Source organism: Fusarium flagelliforme (genome assembly GCF_020744385.1).
Source record: "Fusarium flagelliforme strain FIESC 12 MPI-CAGE-AA-0113 chromosome Unknown B0J16scaffold_5, whole genome shotgun sequence".
NCBI classification, from domain to species: Eukaryota; Fungi; Ascomycota; class Sordariomycetes; order Hypocreales; family Nectriaceae; genus Fusarium; species Fusarium flagelliforme.
In genome coordinates this window covers 1,355,040-1,375,523 of record NW_025763507.1, presented here as the reverse complement: position 1 = coordinate 1,375,523, position 20,484 = coordinate 1,355,040, and the positions used below count along the sequence as shown (strand labels likewise).

General features: G+C 48.2%; 7 protein-coding genes across 7 annotated transcripts; 3 read left to right on the top strand and 4 right to left on the bottom strand.

Moving 5' to 3' along the window:
• Nucleotides 1-755: 755 nt before the first annotated feature.
• Nucleotides 756-2,327, bottom strand: B0J16DRAFT_344272 (D123-domain-containing protein). Its single transcript, XM_046128165.1, has one exon. The coding sequence runs from the start codon at nucleotides 2,043-2,045 to the stop codon at nucleotides 801-803; it is 1,245 nt and encodes a 414-aa protein (XP_045981170.1). The 5' UTR covers nucleotides 2,046-2,327; the 3' UTR covers nucleotides 756-800.
• B0J16DRAFT_152368 (cwf21 domain-containing protein) lies at nucleotides 2,246-3,395 on the top strand. Its single transcript, XM_046122076.1, has 2 exons — nucleotides 2,246-2,675; nucleotides 2,722-3,395. Exons 1-2 carry the CDS (start codon nucleotides 2,446-2,448, stop codon nucleotides 3,014-3,016), a joined length of 525 nt encoding a protein of 174 aa, XP_045981169.1. The 5' UTR covers nucleotides 2,246-2,445; the 3' UTR covers nucleotides 3,017-3,395.
• A 407-nt stretch (nucleotides 3,396-3,802) lies between these two features.
• On the top strand, nucleotides 3,803-4,976 carry B0J16DRAFT_385811 (uncharacterized protein; the record flags this gene model as incomplete). Its single annotated transcript, XM_046131525.1, has 3 exons — nucleotides 3,803-3,976; nucleotides 4,030-4,182; nucleotides 4,233-4,976. 3 exons carry the CDS (start codon nucleotides 3,803-3,805, stop codon nucleotides 4,974-4,976), a joined length of 1,071 nt encoding a protein of 356 aa, XP_045981168.1.
• A 480-nt stretch (nucleotides 4,977-5,456) lies between these two features.
• On the bottom strand, nucleotides 5,457-7,037 carry B0J16DRAFT_321499 (uncharacterized protein; the record flags this gene model as incomplete). The annotated part of the gene is made up of 5 exons (XM_046125640.1): nucleotides 5,457-6,110; nucleotides 6,166-6,396; nucleotides 6,451-6,554; nucleotides 6,605-6,802; nucleotides 6,854-7,037. The coding sequence occupies 5 exons, from the start codon at nucleotides 7,035-7,037 to the stop codon at nucleotides 5,457-5,459; spliced, it is 1,371 nt and encodes a 456-aa protein (XP_045981167.1).
• A 536-nt stretch (nucleotides 7,038-7,573) lies between these two features.
• B0J16DRAFT_344261 (indole-3-glycerol phosphate synthase-domain-containing protein) lies at nucleotides 7,574-10,066 on the bottom strand. Its single transcript, XM_046128164.1, has 2 exons — nucleotides 9,628-10,066; nucleotides 7,574-9,578 (listed from the first exon to the last, which is right to left on the bottom strand). The coding sequence occupies exons 1-2, from the start codon at nucleotides 9,945-9,947 to the stop codon at nucleotides 7,610-7,612; spliced, it is 2,289 nt and encodes a 762-aa protein (XP_045981166.1). The 5' UTR covers nucleotides 9,948-10,066; the 3' UTR covers nucleotides 7,574-7,609.
• Nucleotides 10,067-10,320: 254 nt separating this feature from the next.
• On the top strand, nucleotides 10,321-16,214 carry B0J16DRAFT_306730 (nucleoporin subcomplex protein binding to Pom34-domain-containing protein). The gene is made up of 4 exons (XM_046124809.1): nucleotides 10,321-10,474; nucleotides 10,556-11,468; nucleotides 11,517-14,657; nucleotides 14,708-16,214. Exons 1-4 carry the CDS (start codon nucleotides 10,404-10,406, stop codon nucleotides 16,046-16,048), a joined length of 5,466 nt encoding a protein of 1,821 aa, XP_045981165.1. The 5' UTR covers nucleotides 10,321-10,403; the 3' UTR covers nucleotides 16,049-16,214.
• A 247-nt stretch (nucleotides 16,215-16,461) lies between these two features.
• On the bottom strand, nucleotides 16,462-17,079 carry B0J16DRAFT_152316 (mitochondrial import inner membrane translocase subunit TIM9). The gene is made up of 3 exons (XM_046122074.1): nucleotides 16,950-17,079; nucleotides 16,811-16,880; nucleotides 16,462-16,749 (listed from the first exon to the last, which is right to left on the bottom strand). Exons 1-3 carry the CDS (start codon nucleotides 16,955-16,957, stop codon nucleotides 16,564-16,566), a joined length of 264 nt encoding a protein of 87 aa, XP_045981164.1. The 5' UTR covers nucleotides 16,958-17,079; the 3' UTR covers nucleotides 16,462-16,563.
• Between the last annotated feature and the right edge of the window lie 3,405 nt (nucleotides 17,080-20,484).

The following is a 20,484-nucleotide window of genomic DNA, read 5'->3' as shown; positions in this document are numbered from 1 at the left end:
GGTATGGAGTGTCTTTAGAAAGGATGTTAACAGCAACAAGGTAAATGAGTGGTTGCTTGTGGTGAAAGACAAGGGATAAAGTGGGATGCAGGAGACAGAGAACACAAGAAGGGGAGTGCAGAAGGAGAAGGGAGTGGGAGCTGGGAGACCAAGTGGGACCCACAGTAAATAGAGGTGACCGCGTGCGACTCACGTATCGGCACGGTGCTTGGTCGTGGAAATATCTACGTGTTGACGGCATCGTTTTTCGCGTTTAGGTATAATGAATATAAACGATAACGCGTCTGCCTAATTCTTAAAGCTCGATCGGCTGCTCGGTTGAGTACCTAGGTACTAGGTAAGCACCAAGATCGTTGAGAGTAGTAATCTTGGCTAGGTGGTTCCAGAAGAAAAGTCATAACTAACACTGCTGTTGTAAGATGAGATGAACAACTCAGCAATGGATGTTCTGGTGTTTATCTTGTTCTTATTAAATTATTTAGACATGGTGAACAGAATAAACATATATACTACAAATGTTCCAACTTGATGGCCCATGTCTCTGCATGTTCGGCGTACATTGAACATCGACATTCTTAACATGATGTGCTAGTTCCCAGATCATCTGTAAAGAGCAGGGTAACTAATCCCCAGTGATTTCAGCAAGTGTGTTCAACAGTAAAGGTTCAAGTAAGGCCACAAGACAGCGAGACCTTCTTAACATATCCTCAGCGTTCATTGACGAATTCTTTGGTCACTTGCACGCAATACGAGTAGACGCGTTCATGTTACTTTGACAGCTTGTATTTGGAACAGGAGTTCTATGTGCCGGCACCAGCAGCCTTTTCCCAAATGCCATCTCCCCGTCCCTCAGTGATTTTCTTCCACTGCATCGCAAACTCCATTAGACCGCCCTGACCAGCCATACTTGCATCTACAACCTCTTTTGGCAGCTTGTGAGCCGAATACTGTGGGCTGCTGAAGTTATACGCAGCTGGATCATCCTTCTCTATAATACGAAACTCGGGGCTCATGTCTGGCCGCCATTCGATATCTTGGTCGTTGTCCTCGCCTTCAGTAACTGTGTCGTCACCGCTGACATCCGGACCAGCCTCACTAGATGATGTGCCATATAGAGGCTTTGGAACATCCATTTCCAAAAGCTCTTGCCAGCCGAAAAGGAGACTGTCTGTACGAGTGGCCCATGGGTTGATATCCATCAATCTGACTTTTCCAAGTCCATCCTTCTCGAACGAGTTCTCCGGAACGTAAACATCAAAGACAAAACTGGCATCGGGGAAAGTGAGCCGCAGTCTATCATGGAAGAAATCCTTGATCTTGCGCCATAACTGTGGTCGGATCTGCTCAAGGAAAGCGTAATGATTGAGGTCTCTTTGCGTGATTCCAATGAGCGCCCTGTGCTTAACGAAACACCGGAATTCAAGGGCAACATGGGGAGTGAAGAATGGTCTGAGGACAAGAATGGGTGCATATGGGCGGGAAGGGGGTGCTGAAGTGCAATCGTCGAAGGCATGATCAAGATCATGGGACACGAAAGAAGACGACTTCAGAAGGAGATAAATGTCGTTTGGAGTCGTGCATTTGAGTGTGTTCTGGTGAGGCGATATCCACTTTGCATCCTTTGGTGATGACCAGTTCAACTTGGGGGCCACCGAGCCGCCCAATTCTGCGATAGTCGCCTTGATGAGATTATGTGTCTCTGGGAATCTCTGGTTTGGTGGCAGTCTCTCTGGCTCCTCTTCTTCTTCATCTGACGATTCGGGATCCTGTGGTCTTGCAGATGTGTTTGATGATGCATGCCACTCTTCCTCGGGTTCATCTTGATGCTCGTCGTCATCCGCTAGGACTATACCATCTTCATGGAGGTAGTCGACAAAGGCCGGCGGGAGAGGGACTGTGCGAGACTTGAGACACGAGCTTTTATACTTGGGAAACCAAGAGTCATAGGAGCAGTTTTGAATGTGATCTTTGGTGACTGGGGGAAAGACAGGTTCAGGCGCATCGCCTTGGTTGTCGGCCTCAGCTGAGGGAGGAACGTGAGGCATTGCGAGCAGGAGGGTAGATATACAATGCTGGTAGTATATTTGCCTGTATCCTGACTTTAAATCATTAATTTTGATATCAGAAAAAAAAAAGATCAAATATCGAGTCGTCCTGATAATATTGCAGTGTTAAACTCACTTACAAATTCCATCGAAATATTCCATGCCCCTCCAATATTGAGGGGCGATGGTTCTTATCTTATCAGCCGAAAGCAGCAGGCGGTGAGATTTAAAGTGATGCGCTTCCGGGCAGAGAAGGGTCCTTCTACATCACCAAGATCCACTTGTCGCAGTCGCAAACATAACAAAAACCCATTGCATATAACACTATCACTCCGCATCAATTACTTCTATAGGAGCGTCCCATACTTCTACAAGCCAAGTGAGACTATCTCTACCAACCATGTCTGACAACGTTGGTCTGAACACTCCTCGTGGCAGTGGCACCTCTGGCTACGTCCAGCGCAACCTCGCTCACATTAAGCCCCGTGACTATGGCGCCCCCTATCCTAAGGACCTTGACAGCTTGCGACACAAGCAAAGACAACCAGACAAGGGAATTCTGGAGCATGACCGCAAGCGCGAGGTCGAGGTTAAGGTCTTTGATCTCAGAGACAAGCTAGAAGAGGAAGAGTATGTGCCCTCATGTCATGTCTTTTCTTTCGCTAACAATCCGTAGGGTTGATGAAGATGAGATTGACAAGCGATGCGATGAGCTTCGGCAAAAATTACTAGCTGAGATGAACTCGGGGAGACGAGGAGGCGGTCCCAAGAAGCCATTCAAGCAGCACCAGGTGCATGAGATGGCTGATGCCAAGATCAAGGAGAGCGAGCGACTACGGAAAGCACTCAAGATCAGCGCTGACTACGAGGAGGGCGGTCATTGGAAGCGACAAGAAGAAAGGCTGCGTAGCGCCTTGGAGAAGGAGGATAAGGATCAGGAGGATGAGAGGAAAAGCGAGCCTAGGGACTAATTTACTTGAAAGAGTGCAATGGGCTGTCAGGGTATGTTGTCTTTTCAAGGTGGTCACGCTCCGAGGAATTTAGCATCAGCCGTATATGTACTCCATGTGCTCTATGGCAGATTTTGGGCGGATGAACGACAAGGTTTAAGTATTTGTGCATAGACCCTGGAGGTATGTTTAGGGACTTGGTTTGTTTGTTTTCATGCATGTGGTGCGAGGCGTTCAAGGCTATGGTACATTTCCTGGTTTTTATGGTATAGGGTAAATCTGGTCAGGTTGTTTACCCGTTAGCTAATATACTCCTTACTCGATACCACGATGGATTTATGAGGTTACTTCTGGTTTTGCGTCATGCTCAGGGAGTTCTTTGTTTTCACATTCTATCCGTGTTTGCAACGCGGTGGCCGAATTTAAACACCTTGTTACGTTGTATAAGTGTATGTTTGTGTGACAACCAGAGATTCAACACGGTCCAGGTTCTTTGATTAACAACTTAACAGGTTTCTATAGAACTACAACTTCCCGGTATTATTTCCTGAAGAGTAATGTAATCAATATCAATGCCAATAGAAACCAGAGATCTTCTGTTTTGGTTATCTGTAGGTATATATGGCACCTCATTTTGATTTGGTGGTCGTGTAAGTTGCGACGTGGCTTACCACGGGTTTGGTTGAGCCCACAAAGACCCGCTGTAGCTCAAGCTTCCCAGAACCTCACACGTCACTGAAACATCAAAGACAGCTGGAGCCGCATCGACAGCGCAAACCCAGGAGATCCATCACCCACCAAAACACCATGGCGCGACTTTCGCAACCGACAAGCCCGTCGCTTAACAGGAGCGCAATCGATATTGCTTCGACAGAGCTTGGGAACCTGCTCTCGCGATTACAAAATACCGTCTTACATACAGATAGCGACCGCGAACGAAGGCTACGATCAAGCGAGTTTGAAAGAGCAAGAGTGGCATCTGTGAGAGTGCATATGACCACTTCAATGCGACAAAAGATCTAATAAGGCTACAGAACCTTGAATACGCACGAAATGTGTTGTCAAAATTGGAGCATGATGCCTTGGCGATTAAAGCTCCAAGTCGACGAGCTGAAGTACAAGGGGATTTGAACGGAAAACGAGAGATATTGGAGTTACTCCTGGACCGATTGGAAGATCTGAAACAAGTGAGATATGGCCGTTGAAAGGAGGTGGATGTGGTCTAACACATTGGCAGGTGGCACTCGATGAAGACGACGACGACGATGCAAGTACCGATGGGGAAGACATCCTTTCAGAGATAATACCTACGCCGAGCGATAGTATGGTGGACTCAATATCGACAGGCCAGCCCACCGAAAGTTCAGGGCAAGACGATGATGCCGAATCAGAATTTCCAGATACAACAACAATACCAGTTACTACAGCTCCGACTCCAGCTTCAAGTACAGTGTCGGCCTCGACCTCAGCGCCCGCGTCAACAGCAGCCCCTCAAAATACCCAGCCAGTACAACACAAACAAGAACCCACACAGACATCACAGACACTCAGACCACGAGGTGGGCCTGCGTCACCATCACCTTCCTCCCACTCAACGGCACGCGCTGCCCTCTTTGCCAACCGTAGTAAACCCTCCACGCCCCAAACTTCGACGGCAACTGCCGAAGCCTTGCTCGATCGTCAGCGCTCCGAGCAGGAGGCCCTCTCTGAATCGATCTTGCAGATGGCGGGCGCTCTTAAGTCAAGCTCACAACGTTTCTCCGATACTCTCGAGGCAGACAAAGATGTAGTAGGTCGTGCGAGTGAAGGGATGGACAAGACGGAGCAGAGTATGGAGGCAGCAAGGGGTCGAATGGGTACTTTGAAGAGGATGACAGAAGGTAAAGGTTACATTGGGAGGCTGAAGCTGTACGCCATGGTGTACGGCCTCATGCTTGTTTGTTTCCTGGTTGTATTTTTTATGCCAAAGTTGAGATTCTAGGAGGGCGTTGTGTCCTAGAAATATGTGACACTGATCGTCATTGTTGAAGATCACCCAACTCCTAGGTCCAGGGTTACAAAGCCCATATGAAACCGAGGGATGCAAGAAACCTATCTTATACTATGTGAAATTAGTGTCCGTAGCCTCACATCACACAGCAACCTGGAAGCTTGGGTCAATCATATTCGAATCACGTTCAAAGGGCAACAACGATGATAGAGTTTACGAATTCCCAAGATAGCACGGGACAGAAAATGCCTTCGAATTGGCCGGTCTTTGTATTATATCTTAGCTATGGTCTCGTTGCATCCACATAGCATAAGCTAGGACCCGTATTAGCATACTGCCTGCTTGGTACTTCGATTAATATCTGGCCTTCTGCTTGATGCCATAGACTTCCCATCTCTCAACCCTAGATCGGGCAGCAAACAATCTTATAAAATCTCATAGCCTCCTGATGAATTACTAGGTTGATCGTGCTCATGCCTCGAATTCCAGTGACAACTCTATGCCCGTTTCCTTGTCGAGATGCACGAGAGGGCTGTTGGATGTTTTTAAGATATCATTCTCATCAATGGATGGAGCTGGGGTAGCAGGTTTGGCTGCAAAGGTTAGAGCACTCTCAGTGACTAATGAGGTTGGATGACTGGGAGCACATTTGATCTCTGCTTTCAGGTCCCGTGGAGGCGTTTTGAGTCTCTCTTCGGAGTGTGCACTGTAGACTTCACTTCCTGTGAATTCTGAGGCGGTAACAGGGTTGTTTTCATCTACCAGTACGTGGTTGGACTCGGGAGGTGATGCCATGATCCCCGCATCAGCTTTAGGGCTCGTGGGATCAGTGCCAGAGTCCTGCTCTTGGTCTTGGTCTTGGTCATGTTTTTGGCTGTGGTCTTCCTCTGGCTTCTGACCATGAACCTCTGACTCTGAAGCGACAGTAGAATCTGGCGGCGAAGCCATAACTTCATCTTCGTCTTCAAAAGCTCGTGGGCCAGCGTCAGAATCGTTCTCCGTGGGATCCTTTGAAGACTCGGGGTTTTCGACAGGAGGCCATGGTAGTCCCAGGATTTCAGCGTTGATTTCTCGACAGTAGTCGATGTCGTGGCGCAGACGTCGTCCAATGGGCTTCCCTCTGGCCTATAGACCGTCAGTACCTTGCCTCTACTGATTGTGATAACGGGAATCGACATACTGGTGGAGTATACTGGAAGTAGGCTCTTGGCTGGGTATTAGCCAGAGTCACACGATCTTGCCAGTCAATGCCGGTCTTCTTCTTGAAGAAATCCATGAAGAGATCCATTTCCTGTCGCCATGGTCCTTCATGAGGACTAGGACGGTGATAGGATGGCTGAGTGCTGCCTTTCTTCTTGAGAAATCGGGCTGCGAACAAGTAGAGGTGAGGCTTGGCGTTAGACTCCCACAGCTGGTTGAGACTGTTAATATAGTCATGAGTTACGGATGAGACGATGCGACTTACATAGAGGGTGTATTTCTGGCCGACTTCACCAGTCATTTCGTCATCTCGAGTGATGTCAATCTCATAAACAAAGTTGAGACGATCTCGATAGAGATGGTAGAAGTCTGCTGAAGTATTAGCCTTGATTCAATAGAATAGTGCAAGGACTTCGTACTTGTATTGACAAATTTCTTGCCTTGTTGGATACCCTTCTCCCAGCGTTCTTTCTCTCTTCTCTTGGCATTCAGTTTCGCCTGAAGGCTTCTCATGGAGTAGTCCTTCTCAGGAAGTCTCTTATTCTGGACCGTAGAGAATTCATACCAATCACAGTGAATGATTGGAAAGTTCTTGCGACGCTTCAAAGCCTGCTTGACTGTTAAATCGTGAGCAAGTGCAAAAGATCGATGCGAAGAATGCTACTTACTTCTGGGGACTCTGTTATCCCATTGCTCTCTAGTGCAAAGGAGATGAGTGACACTATCGTCAAAATCGTCAAGGAAGATGCCTTTTCGTAGAGAAGTCCACCGTTTTAGATTATCGACAGTGAACTGGCCAGGAAGAGGTCCAGCAGCTGCGAAGACCTTTCCTTTGAAGATCTGACCAGGCATTTGGGTGAGTCTGATGTCTCTCTGAATGCCGATGTAATAATAGGAGCGGTGATATTGTCATGTAAAGTGCATTCTTGTGTGGGCATTAGGAAAAGTCCGACGATACTGGAAGTATAAAACAAAATACGGCGGTGTTGCAATGAGACAAAACTGTCGATGATATGGCGAAAGGAGATGAGATAAAAAGTTGAAAAGGAACGGAATGTTGGGTTGAAATATGTGAATCTGATCAAAGGTCAAGTACTGAAGAGATGAGGGAGTCTAAAGGTTAGAAGAAAGGGGGAAGCGAGGAGAGGATGGGACGAAGAGGAGAAGAGATGAAGAGAACAAGAGAACTGCTGCCTACCTATGCAGCTTGAATACTGAGGTAGATAGGCAGTTTTGAAGGTGACGAAGTAGTTTAGGCGATGAATCAGAGCTATAGTGCCGGAAAGGTTTCACTCAATTGTCAATATCAGGAGCACGCCTGTCAGCCGACCCAACTGCAAAGTGAACGAGCTCCGTAATACCGATAACCACGAGAAAATGTCCTTGTAATTGGAAGACAGGAATCATGAAATTTATTCAACGTTCTATCGAATTTCTTTAGCAGCCTTGATGAATGCCGTAATCTTGTCAAGACTTTGCTTTCCGTCCTCCTCTACGCCACTGCTCACATCGACACCGATCACTCGGTCAGCCAGAGGACCCAAGGCCTTGACAGACTCGGCAACATTATCAGGGTTTAGACCACCTGCCAAGAAAACTCGCAGTTCAGGATCACTCTCCAGAACAGCTTGGACATTAGCAACATTAAGTAGCTTGCCTGAGCCGGAGCCAGAGTCAAGGAGAGGAACTGTGTGATAGCCCCGGCGGCCAATACCAACCTGGCCTGGCTTGAAGCATCGGACAACAGGCACAGGAATGAGGCTTGACCACTCGAGAGGCTCGTCACCATGAAGTTGTACGAGATCTAGGTCGTATTGCTTCTGTTTCTCGAGGACCTCGCTTAGAGGCTGATTCTGGAAGATACCAACGAGCTGAGGTCGCGGGCTGCGGAGTCTTTGAGCTGCAGCCTCGAAGAAATCCTTGGCCTTGTTGTCTACTGCTGCCACTTGTGTTTCGTACTTGCGAGGGCTGGGGTATGTGTGCACTGCTTCCGAGATAGCGAGGGCGGTTTCATGTGAGATGCATCGCTTGGCACTGGGAACAAGGCAGATGCCCACAAAGTCTGCCCCCGACTCGGCAGCCTGGCGCGCAGCTTCAGCACTTCGAGTGCCGCAGATCTTGACGTACAAAGACGATGCGACGTCAGACTTGGCTGGTGGCTCAGTTCCAGAGCACAACTGGCTGATGAAAACACTAGCGTCGGGGGCCTTCATGATGGCCTCGCCAACAAGAACAGCATTGACACCGTCCCTCTTGTTCATCAGAACATCGTCATGAGTGTTAATGCCACTAAGAGCGCAGATGATTGTCGATTCAGGCACCATGCTGCGTAGGCGGCCGGTTGTGTTGAGGTCAACCTCAAAGCTTTCCAGGTTACGGTTGTTGACACCGATGACCTTAGCACCCAACTTAACCGCTGTTGTCATCTCTTCGGCATTCTGAACCTCGACAAGAGGTTCCATACCCAGTTGGAGAGAGTAGTTATACAGGCGATGCAAAAGCTCGGTGTCAAGCATCTTGACAATGAGAAGAACAGTATCAGCACCAGCCAACCGAGCCTCGAGAATCTGATACTCATCAAAAATGAATTCCTTTCGGAGAATTGCAGGTCGATTAGGCATACCGTCCAAAACTTGCCTGACTGCCCTCAAATCCTCAATGCTGCCCTTGAACCACTCAGGCTCGGTAAGAACGGAAATGACACTTGCACCAGCCAAGGCGTACTTTCGAGCCTGCGCAGGAGCAGAGATTTCAAGAGCAAAAATTCCCTTCGAAGGGGAACCGCGCTTGATCTCAGCCATGAGGGCAACATCGAAAGGGGACTCTCGTAATCGGTTAACGAAAGGGATCTGGGGAGGGGCGGCATTCAGGTCGTATGCGACCTGCAAGTCCTCAAATCTCTGAGAAGGAATCTGCTTCTGAGCATCTACAGCAGCCTTTCGGTTTGCGTAGATTCGCTGTAGAATGTTGTTTGTCTTCTTGGACTTGGGCGTTGTCGAGTCGTCGCTTGCAACAGTGCCGGACTTCTGGAACTGGGTGTTTTCGTCCCAGGTACCTCCTTGCATGCGAAGGAAGTTTGTAATCATGGCCCGTCCTCCTTCGGTCAAAATGCTCTCAGGATGGAATTGAACACCCTCGATGGTGTACTTCTTATGACGCACACCCTGAATGACACCGGGAGAACCATCGGGCTTGGCAACCCATGAGGAGACCTCGAGATCCTCAGGCAGGGTAACATGGGTGCCAGCAAGAGAGTGGTAACGTGTAACTGGGACGCCCTGACTCAGACCGGAGAAGACACCCTTAGAATCGTGAGTCAAAGGTGAAGTTTTGCCATGAAGCCACTCGCCAGCAGAGCTGACTTCTCCGCCATAGACATTGAAGATGCATTGGCTGTAGTAAGGTCAGAAGAATTACGTTTCAGAGAGCCTTCAAGACTTACAGGCCCATACAGACGCCAAAGATTGGGACTTTACCAGCAAAATGCTTGATAACATCGCGGCTCACTCCAGAGTCGGTCTCGGGATGACCGGGGCCGGGACTGATAATGATTTGGGTAGGCTTCTTGGCAATCACTTCCTCCACAGTAACCTTGTCATTTCGGTAGACAGTAACTGTAGCACCAGCAAGAACAAGGTACTGGTAGATGTTCCAAGTGAAAGAATCGTAGTTGTCAATGAGAATAAGGTTGGAAGCGGTTGGGATTGGAGGCGAGGGATCAGCTTGGTGAGGCGAGTGATCAATGATATCTGAGGAACCCATTTTTGAGAACACACAAGAAAAGACAATTTTTTTGTTCCTCTTTGAAGTAGTTCCTGCTTCTCTTTTCGAGTGAATCTTGCGAGATCAATCGATGGTGTTGAAAAAGAGTGACTCACTTGGGTTAATATACCTTCCAACAAAGAAAGTGAAGTCGCCTTTGTCAAGCACAACCGTGCACGGCAGTTGCTATCGCACTGTCTATTTACACACAAGAATAATGCCCTGTACAGTGCGGTCCAAGCTCAACTTAGAAATGCCACAAGGTCCGATTAGCGGTTGAAAGTGAACGGGCGGCTGAATATCGGCTAAACCGGAGCTCTAGCTTCCAAAAAGTTGACCTGGTCCAGCCAAAGCTCATCGCGACCAGGCGCGTCAACAAGCATCAAAACTTCGCATTTACCCTAATCCCAAGGTAATGCATCGCATGCCACTGTCGCCTTTTTGACGCTCTCTGCAATGGCGCCGGTGGCCGATCGCATATATTTCCCCTCCCTGGAACAATGCCTAACTGGGGAGAGGGTACTGCTGTAAGTTCTATTACTCTGTCCTAGCATCCCTCTTCGCAGCTATCTCTATGTAAACAACATGTTTTCTAACTGACAACCTAGTTCATGGAAGCTTATCGCAACTGCGCTCTCCGATAGCTCCGGTCAGAGGACTACGAGCTCTGCTGTTATCGAATTTTTGAGCGACGACTATGTTCACCGTCTTCTCGAGGATCCTGCTAGCACCTTCGCTCCCGCAGACGAAGCTACCAAAAAAGATTTTCAGACAAAGACAGCACCGATCAACGTGCCTGCAAGCTCAGATGGACGACCCGATATCGAGTTGATCAAGAAAGATGCCGAATGGCTCAGCAAAAATGCCAAAATCAACCTAGTCGCTGCTCTCCGTATCGTCGTTATTGAACACCAGTCTCGCCCTGCTCGCCATCTCAGTGGCCCCTTATCATCGCAGGATGCAAAGAACCTGCAGGAGGCTGCTGGCCTCAACAATGGTCAAGGATCGGGATTCTTGTTGGACCTGGGTTCAGCGGCTGCATTGGATGCTGAGGAGATCTGGGCCGAGTTTGAGAAGCCTGAGACGAGACAGCGACGCCTATTCGATACATATCTTACCGAGCGTCGTTTTTTCATGATGTCAGCGGATTATGCCAACTCTATCAAGCTATACGAAAGATTGCCTACCTTCGCCAACGTCGATCTCGACCTTGCCAAGACTTACCGACTAACGCTGCCTGCGCGAGACGATGCAGAACCTTTACTACCTACCTATCTTCAAGTTCTGACCGATTCCATGAGCCAGATCGAATCCGGACTTAAAGCTGTAACGGATGAAAAATGGGTGACAGAAGAGGTCGAATTAGACTGGATACGAACTCATCTGACTGAAGCCGTGCATGCCTTGTCTGTCGTATTCCAGATAGTGGATAGCTTTGGCGACGACTTTGCACCTTCAAATGCTGTTAATCAGTGGTTTTCATTGATGGAGGTCTACAGGTTCTTTGATGCTGTCCAGCCGGTACGTCCAGATTGCCTTCAAATCTGATTTATACTAACAATCAATCAGATTCACGAAAGCATTGCTCCATTAGTTATGCCTCTGAAGACACTCTCAGTAGCCGTGTCCCTGATCTTACTCAAGCCAGCCCGTTCATTAACATATCTTTCCGAGAGAGAGGAGGACGCAACTCAAGCTGATACCACCTACGATACATACCTCCTTTCATCCGACGTTCTCGAGCAGGTCCACAAAAGTGTGCTCAATGCCGCAGAGGCCGATTGTGAGAATGCTTCGCCTGTCATATTCGCATGGACCCTACTCCTTCATCGTATGAACGTGTCCTATCAGAGCAGGACCGAAAAACGAGACAACCTATTGCAACAGAACGCGCGAGAGACTTTCGAGGCGGGAGGTGTAATTCGTCCGGTTGCAAGGCGCAATTCAGCAGGCAGCATCTTCTCCATTGAATCCTCAAAATTCGACGGATTTCTGGAGAATGCAACTGCATCTAAAGATCTTGTCGTGGTTGAGCAGCTTGCATCAGCGGTCACGGCTCAAGGGCGTGTTTTTGATGTCATTTCTAACATGGCATCAAGTCTTGGCCCCTCCGATGAAGGTAGTATGACTCCTTTACTCAGCTCTCGCCTTCGCAACGTCTTCTTGGAGCTCCTCAAGGTTTCATACCCCATTGTTGGTTACCAATCAGAACCCATCAGCGCATTGCTCTCTGTTTTGAGTGCCGGGCGAAATTATTGGGATCTTTCAAAGAAGGAGAACCTTTCAGAAAAGCAAGATATCCTTGCCTCTATGGTCAACGATGACCTTGCTTTAGAATTCTTCTTTCAGCAAGCCCTTGATAGATACCCTTACGAGTTCATGCCGTTCATCACGCTCTGCCGAACACTGGTGAGCGCAACAAGCCTTCGCGATAGCGAGCGGTCTCAGATGATTCTTAATCTCCTCCGCGTCACACCTACGCTGACCTTTGTCCTCCCCGACCACTTTCAAGAATACGAACTTGCACAAGAAGATGAAAATACCAATACTTTCTGTCTGTTGCAGGACATACCTATCATTTCATTATCCCCTTCATGGCGAGGCAGACGCGTCGAAGATGATTCTTACCGGATACCCGCCGGCACATACGGCCGTTTCGTCACAGATACTGGGAGAGTTGTTTCAATGGAGTACCCACACTCAACGATCTCCCTCCTCGGCCGGCGGCTGGAAATCAACTTGATGAAGGAAGGCTACCAGTCTGAGCTTGGCATGCTCCAACCCGAAGAAACAGCCGAGGTTATCTCCCTTTTCGCAACACTTATCCGAATGGACTACTTGAACGCTGCTCAAGAAGACTCAACAGGGGCTCTGGTGCTCTCAGATGATGATATTCTTCTGGAAGCAAAGAAGCATATTGATGCGGGCAGTGGAAGGGACCTTTTGACGGTGGTCTGCGACACGATGGACTACTATATGCAGGTTGACCTTGCAGAGAGCGAGGATGTCGTGGTGACGATTCTCACTTCTTGCATACAGTTCTTGGATGCGGTCTTACCAATTTACCCTAGCAGAGTTTGGTCTTACCTCTCTCGATGCGAGCTGTTGAGTTCCGATTCTCGAGCTGGTAAACTTACCAAGGTTGTCGGCAGCCTCGACTTAGTACAAGAAAGGCTCGAGTTCCTGTCTTCTTGCCTGCGTCTGTTTGGTAATCTGATTGATACTGCGATGACTTCCGCCGTTCAACGTCGAGCCGGCATCCAAGCTACCGGCAGGAACAAGTCGGATCTAAATCCTTGGCTCGGTACAGCTGATAAAGTGCTGGCAAAGGTCAGTTATGCAATTGCTCAAGCAGGAGTGGATATTTTCGAAAACACATCTACTTGGAGGTTTGCCTCAGACACATGCCGTTCATCAATCCTTCGAGACGTTGTGCCTATCCTGCACAAAGTTATCCTGTACAGCTATAGCCTTGGCGATTCTTCCACCTCTGAGAACCTGACTTCTTGCCTCCGACCTGCCGCATCCTATGTCATCGACTGCTTTGTCTCACCCTCAACTGGCTCTCTTCGATTCCAGCCTCTCTTATCTTCTCTAATTACTGCGTTCACAACCACCGATAGTACACTTTATCCTAGGCGCGTGGAGATGATTCAGTCACAACTTAGTGCCGTGCTGGAACTATCAGCCACACTCTTGCGGGTTGCAAATTATCTTGAGCAATCCTCTAGCATGATTGAGACCTACCTTTTCAAGAGCTCCACCCTCCTTGCGCGTCTTTGTGCAGCATCTGACCATTTCCGAAGACCTACAATGTGGCTGCTCGAGTCTCTCGTAGTGAATGCTGGCAAGTCTTCAAGCGAGCCTCCTTCACTACTTGGTTATCTTGGGCCTCAAATTTCCAAATCTTTCTTACAGCTTTTGTCAACTCTGGGCAAACCTTTCGAATTAAGAGGCGAGGTCAAGGCAACATGGAAGTTCTTCTCGGCTATCTTGAGGAACAGACAGCAGTGGATGTCCAACTGTCTTCTCACAGGGCAAACCCCGAGAGAGGCAATGAAGACAGACAAGAAGAAGACCGATGTTTCTTCCAACTCGGTGTTTGCCACAGGACTTGCCAAGCTCGGAAAGCTGAAAGATCTCGAAGTCAGTGAAGCGTTGGTCATACTCGACTTCGTTGCCTCAGCCCAGAACTTCTGGCCCTGGACCGTTTTCACGCTGCAGAAAGACACAGCGTACCTTGATGGTCTCAGAGCATATGTCCGAGAACTCAAGTCATCCAACCTTACCGTCAAGAGTGATGCTGTTCGTGCTGGCTTCGAGGCTAGACTAGCCGCCTACATTGCTGAGACGTTCGCCATGCAATTATACCATTCGCGACATCTAGGCAATTCCGACACTTTGGCAAAGAATCTTGTCAGCGATCTCGACTATTATCTGCGTGACGGAGTCGAGGTTGCAGGCTATAACAAATCTTTGCATAACAACTTTGCCAGGAATTTTTCAAACAAGTACTCCGATTGTCCTGTGGATTACTTCAAACGAACTGCTCTCGAGCCACGAGAATTAGGGAAAAGCTACTACTACGACCTCGAACGTGCCGATGAAATGCTTCGATTCGATCCCGGCTGGAAAGGCCGGAAGGATGACGGCTTCAAAACAGAGATGGAACGCGCAAATACCAACCTCTCTCTTGTCGACGCTCAGCTTGTAAGTTCATAACTCTCTGCTTTTAGCAATTTTAGCTAACTCAAAAATAGGCCCTCTTTCATGCTTGGGAGTTCCTGCTTGTTGAGCTTTCTACATGTTTGCCTAAGAACGATACTGTTGAAAAGCAAATGCTGCAGGTTGCTCAGCAATGCTTGAACGCAAACCAAGGCATTCCTGGACCTGAACACATCTTCCTCAAGCTGGTTGAATCCCGTGCCAACCTCGCCCTCGTGTTGATTCAACGCCTGGTCAAATCTTCTGTGCCAGTGAAGGACATCAACCAGCTGCTCTCGACCCTCGTTGGCACGATGAATGGTGTTGAAGAGCCTTGGGGGCCCGAGTCGATCTCATACTATCGTACACTATTGAAGGCCCTGTTCGTCACGCTGCGTGCTTATCACACCAGTGGCAAGAAAACGGGCGAAACCCAAGATATCTTTGAGGGAACCACAGTTACGGTCACACAAACCGTGCTCAACATCCTCGATCGCGTTGTCGGCAGAGGCTTCCGCGCACTGGTCAGCCTGGTGCACGATAATGAAACCACCGTCTCGCCGGAGGATCTTGGATTGCTGACAGCCATTCTCCAAGCATGTCTCAGCTTACCCAACATGGATCAATCGCAAACCCAAGTTCTCAACATTATGGCAGAGCACCAAGTTCTGCACGCCGTTTCGTCCCTTTACTCTTGGGCGGATAGGCTGTCTGATCAGGGTGATCCTATTTATGGCGAGCTCAGTATGCTATTCTTACTCGAGCTCTCTACTCTGCCTTTGATTGCTGAGCAGATGGCCTGCGATGGAATTCTGAGCAATATCTTGTCGGCAAATCTGACAAAGTTCATGCTCAAGTCCAACATCTCTCCCTACTCAGATTCTCCTGTTGTGCAACGCTGCTACGGCATATGGGCTAAGGGACTGCTGCCTTTAATGTTGAACCTGCTTACAGCTCTGGGCGCCACCATTGCCCCAGAGGTTGCCTACGTACTGAACCAGTTCCCACATCTATTAGAGGCAAGTGTGGACCGGTTTGAAGCACCCGGAGCAAGCCGTACACAGTCTCGGGCGTCACCGCACTACTTGACGCTTGTGGCTATTTCCGAAGTCCACTCCCTGGCTCTCCTCACAAGGGTACTTGCTGCTCTTCGCGTGAACAATAATCGGGATATTCCGGACGTCGAGTGGGATTCGGCAAATCTTCTTGAGAACGTTGACTTTTGGCTGAGCACAAAGAAGCTATTGAAGGAGCGACTCATGCCTTTGGGACAACGAGAAATGGATTGGCGGGGCATGAAGCCCGCCGCAGGAACATATGATAGTCTTTTGGAGGAGAAAGCTGTGGCTCAATTAGATGCCATTCGGGATGTGCTGAGCGAAGAAGCAGAGAATTGAATACGAACAGGTTTTTAGAGAAGAGAAGAGCGATGATTACCGAGATGTATAGTATGAGCAGTATAGGCTATGGGCGTTGGAAATTGGGTCCTGTGCATTGAGGGCATAAGAGAGTATTATATAAACTGATTAATTTGGTAAAGGACGCCAACAGCATCAATTCACAAGAGCATCTTGCTTACTCCACGGTCGCCATGTCCCAGCACAAGTGGCTCCAAGACTGGACCAAGTTTTCCTAGCATTTTGGTGACTGAACAAGAGATGGGTCATAGTTTCATTTCGTGGGGCTAGATCCAAGCCCATTTGCTTCATGTCTATCACCCATTATAATGTATAAGTACAGCTTGGCGCTACAAAAACCAGCCGCGCCTGATATCATTGTCGTTCCAGTATCATGGAAAACAGCCTTTCAGTATACAACCGACGCCCCAAAATAGACCTCGTGTAGAGTTTTCTCTTGATATATCTCTTGTTCCTTCCTATTCATACACGCCGCGATTCCGAATATGTCGCGTTTATTTGTTCATCTGAGCAGTGAGCTGGGCGTTGTGCTCCTGGAAGCGGTCGCTGATGCGCTGCTGGGAAGCCATCCACTTCTGGACGCAGCGGTTGATGCAGCCGCTTTCCCGGTTGGAAATGGCCTTGGAGGTGAAGTCATCGACGCAGGACATGAAGCAGTGCTCGACAAGACCGCCGAAAGCCTATGTGATGCAAGTTAGTATTGTACAGAACAGGTAGGAGCGATAATTTGGGGAAACATACACCCATAAACTCCTTGACCTGGCGCTTCTGCATGCGCTGCTCAAGAGTGCGCTGCTCTGCGGCTGAAAGCCTGCAATTGGGAAAACCCTTTGGTTAGTGTCGTAATCAGCTGGAGGGATTCGAGGGACTAGAAACGCACATATCCATTCTGGCGGGTTGAGGTGGGTGATGTAGTTGGTAAATTAGATGCTACAAGGCTATCGTGGTGGGTTGACGTCGACGTTGGTGGTTGTGTATGGGGATTGAAATTTTGAGCTTGTACAGAGTAGTACCCAGGATTGAGATAAGCAACACAGAGCTTAGAAGGTGGCTTATCGGCGGGATCGCATTATCGTTTTACCCCGGATTGGCCGAGTTTAAGTCAAGTACCACAACTTTTGAGCTTCAAATTTCTAGTTATTTTCTAGTTGAAGAGGCTTTAACTCTGTTAGAGCTAATTCATACAATGCATCATTCTCTTTTGAACTGCAGGTGTCGTGTTTCTGACGCTTGAGAATATTGTTTTCTTCTGCTTTATCTGCCTGCTCGGCTAAGGTCTGACGTAGCCAGGTATCCATGAGAGTGGAGCTCCTTTCCTTTCTCCAACCATCAAAAATGAACACACTTCACTTCACATTGCATCTATTCTTGTTTCTTGCTACGTACGAGCTTCACACGTAATATCTGTATAGCAAAGGCGGTTATCAGGGTATCGTTCATGCAAGAAGCTCCCCGCTTAGCTACCCCTCCCTGGGTATAATCTATCCTGTAGATCCAAAGACCCAACTCTCTTACAGCTCACCATGTACTCTGGTAGATACTGTTGTCATCTCCAATCTTAGCTGACCAGCTAAGAAAGACATACATATTGCTATTCTTGCATGTGCACCTTCACTTATAGATGGCGAAAAACATGAAACACTGATCGACACGGCACCTCGTCTGACAGGTTCAGTCTTTTGACCTTGTAGGGACTGGACTGGCTAGACTGGGTGAGGCGCAGCAGCTGGTGATGAAGGCAACATGCAACTGAAGACAAGGCCTGACGTGTGATGCTGCAACTCTTTGACGTTCTTGGAGATACGTGCAAGTACCCAACTACTGTACATAAACGGACAGGGCTAAATATGGAAACATACGTGCTGTACTGTAGTGGCTGGTCCCTGATTGTTAATGATTAACTACGTACATCACCATCCATGTGTTTATCAATAGACGGTTGCAAATCTTCTGGCCAACCTATTCTGGGGCGTTGTCAACTTGATCCGGTTTATTGCCCAGATTCCATATGCATGTACGGATACGTATGTATGTACATAATTTTGATGTAAGACATAATCTCACTTAGCATTGCACAAGGTTGAGATTAGGATATGTACTTAGCTTTTCTTAGCCCAGGGTCGAAATTGAAAGGCTCTCGATTCGGACAGTAAAGCTCGAGAGCCCTGTAGATCGAGAGCACGCTTTGGTGGAGGCAGCCAACTGAATTGCTTGCCTTAGTTTGCTGGAGGATAGGTAGGTAGGGCAACTACAGTGGTGCCTGCGCAGTGATTGTGCAGAGTCTATACCTTGATCTAGTTTCTGATGTGTGTGCTTCTAGTGCCGGGCTCCATCATTATGGTCTATGGTACAGTTGGGTTGCAGTAGTTAGTGGTTTCAGCTGAGTGTGCAAGTTTCTACTCTCTGTGACTCGACAGCGACTATTGTTGTATTGTATTATATTGTATTGTATTGTACTGAACTGTTGTTGAATCAAGAATCAATCCTTCAAGACATCTGAGTTGAGCTGTGATCGTCGGTTGTGTCTCGTCACTGTGGAGAGTCCAGTCCCTTGCCGGCCTTCGTAGGGCAGGACAGCACAGATTGAGTGATCAAATTGATCGAGTTCCAAGCTTAGATCCTGGTAAATCTCCATGTCCATGTCCACGTCCACGACGCAATTGCGCCAGAGGTGGATACTCTAGGTACCTTAGTCTGAGCACTGGACATCCAGCCGCTTGCAATGTTTATTTTTTAGTAATGAGTCAATTGATATGGGACTTATCGAATTGTTTAACGGGCACGGAAACCTACCAATAATTACTAGTGATAAGTTTAGTATGGTCGGCATTGTGCTGTAGTTACAGTACTATAGTATTCCATGGCCCTTGCGGCTACCATCAGTCAATATCAACAACGGAAGGCTGCATTGCAGTAACAATTGAGTTTTTTCAAATGTACCTTAGTTAATAGGTAGCTAGTAGAGTCAGAGTTTACGACCGTATCGTATCGTGGCTGAGATTGGATGCTCTAATAAGTTAAGTTAATCTATGTCTCTTTGCATGGCCCCATCCTCGTATTCCTCCTCTCTCTCAGTCTTAGTCTCAATCTCAATCTTATCTTAATCTCAACCTCAACATCAACCATCCTCCTGCTCTTGCTCTTACTCTGACTCTGTCGCTGACCCTTTCACTCGTTCATTCGTTTGGTCACTCGCTCATTCGTTTGGTCACTCGCTTTCATCCCGACTCAATTCAACGCACCTGAAGCTCCATCTTCTCTTGTGCACTGGACACGCCTCCTTCACTCGTTTAAGAATATCCGACACTTGAGAGGCAAGAAAAGAGGAAAGATACAGAAGAGATTAGACAATCAATCCATGCTATTGGATTAAGCAGCCTACGTCAACTTTACACGAAGCAAGAAGCTACCTCTTTGGGGTACCCTTACCATTACCACCACCAACCTGCATCTTTAATTGTCAATCGTCAACCCAGTTCTATTAAAAGAACGATCTCAAATTCTTGCTTTTGGGAGTCATTTACACTCTCGTACCTCGCCTAACAGGACAGGACAGGGCTCATTAGTACCTGACTTTCTCTCCCCATATAGGTATCAGTATCCGTACCCTGGGCGGGTTACTGTATGTACCTACACCTTCAACCTCCACTATCTCTTTCTTCCTTCGCTTTTCCAACGGGGGTGCCTCAGTACTAACCCCCAAACCAAGCCCAAGACCCAGATCCAGACCAAATCATCCTAGCCCAAACCACAACACAACACAACACAGACCAACCCACAGTCAGTACTCAGTACACTGTCCCTATCGCCTGTGCTGGATCCGCTACGCTAGGTTACCTTGAGTAGGTACTCTGCGCTACTCTACGGGTACCTTCAATTAGTACCTTACCTGGTCCAGGTAGAGAGGTCCAGTACAAGGTACGGTAGCTTTTTGGCCCCAACTCCCAAGTCTTTCCCCCCCGCCTGACATCAATTGATTTGGATAGGTTGGATTTCTTTAATCTTACTCCCTTCCGTTCGTTCTTGATGCCACCAACTGTTCTTCTATTGCTACAGCCGCCTACCATACTGCTGGGACGCGACAATCATCATCTTGAGCAATAATCTACGGCACAACCCTTCTTGAAAACACCCTTCTACTCTGTCGCCTCTCCTCGCAAACCACTCTATCACCATCGCGCTCTTTTGTCTTTTCGATTCTTGCTTACGCCAGCCTGTGCCTCAAGCCAAGGATTGGATACTGTACCAAACCAGACCAGACCAGACCAAACCAAACCAGCGCCTAACGCCTTGACGCCCTACCGCTGTGACGCCCTTGACGCTACCAATCATCGACCGATCTGTCTCATCCTACACTGGCGCGCACGCTGTTGCCCTCGACTCCATCGCTCGCTCGCTTGCTTGAGCTCCCCCAG

Coding starts and splice junctions, on each gene's coding strand:
- B0J16DRAFT_344272 (XM_046128165.1), bottom strand. CDS start 2,045: ATGCCTCACGTTCCTCCCTCAGCTGAGGCCGACAACCAAGGCGATGCG.
- B0J16DRAFT_152368 (XM_046122076.1), top strand. CDS start 2,446: ATGTCTGACAACGTTGGTCTGAACACTCCTCGTGGCAGTGGCACCTCT. Junction 2,676..2,721: donor GACAAGCTAGAAGAGGAAGA/GTATGTGCCCTC, acceptor AACAATCCGTAG/GGTTGATGAAGATGAGATTG.
- B0J16DRAFT_344261 (XM_046128164.1), bottom strand. CDS start 9,947: ATGGGTTCCTCAGATATCATTGATCACTCGCCTCACCAAGCTGATCCC. Junction 9,579..9,627: donor TTTGGCGTCTGTATGGGCCT/GTAAGTCTTGAA, acceptor ACCTTACTACAG/CCAATGCATCTTCAATGTCT.
- B0J16DRAFT_306730 (XM_046124809.1), top strand. CDS start 10,404: ATGGCGCCGGTGGCCGATCGCATATATTTCCCCTCCCTGGAACAATGC. Junction 10,475..10,555: donor ACTGGGGAGAGGGTACTGCT/GTAAGTTCTATT, acceptor CTGACAACCTAG/TTCATGGAAGCTTATCGCAA. Junction 11,469..11,516: donor TCTTTGATGCTGTCCAGCCG/GTACGTCCAGAT, acceptor ACAATCAATCAG/ATTCACGAAAGCATTGCTCC.
- B0J16DRAFT_152316 (XM_046122074.1), bottom strand. Junction 16,750..16,810: donor AGGTCAAGGAGTTTATGGGT/GTATGTTTCCCC, acceptor TGCATCACATAG/GCTTTCGGCGGTCTTGTCGA.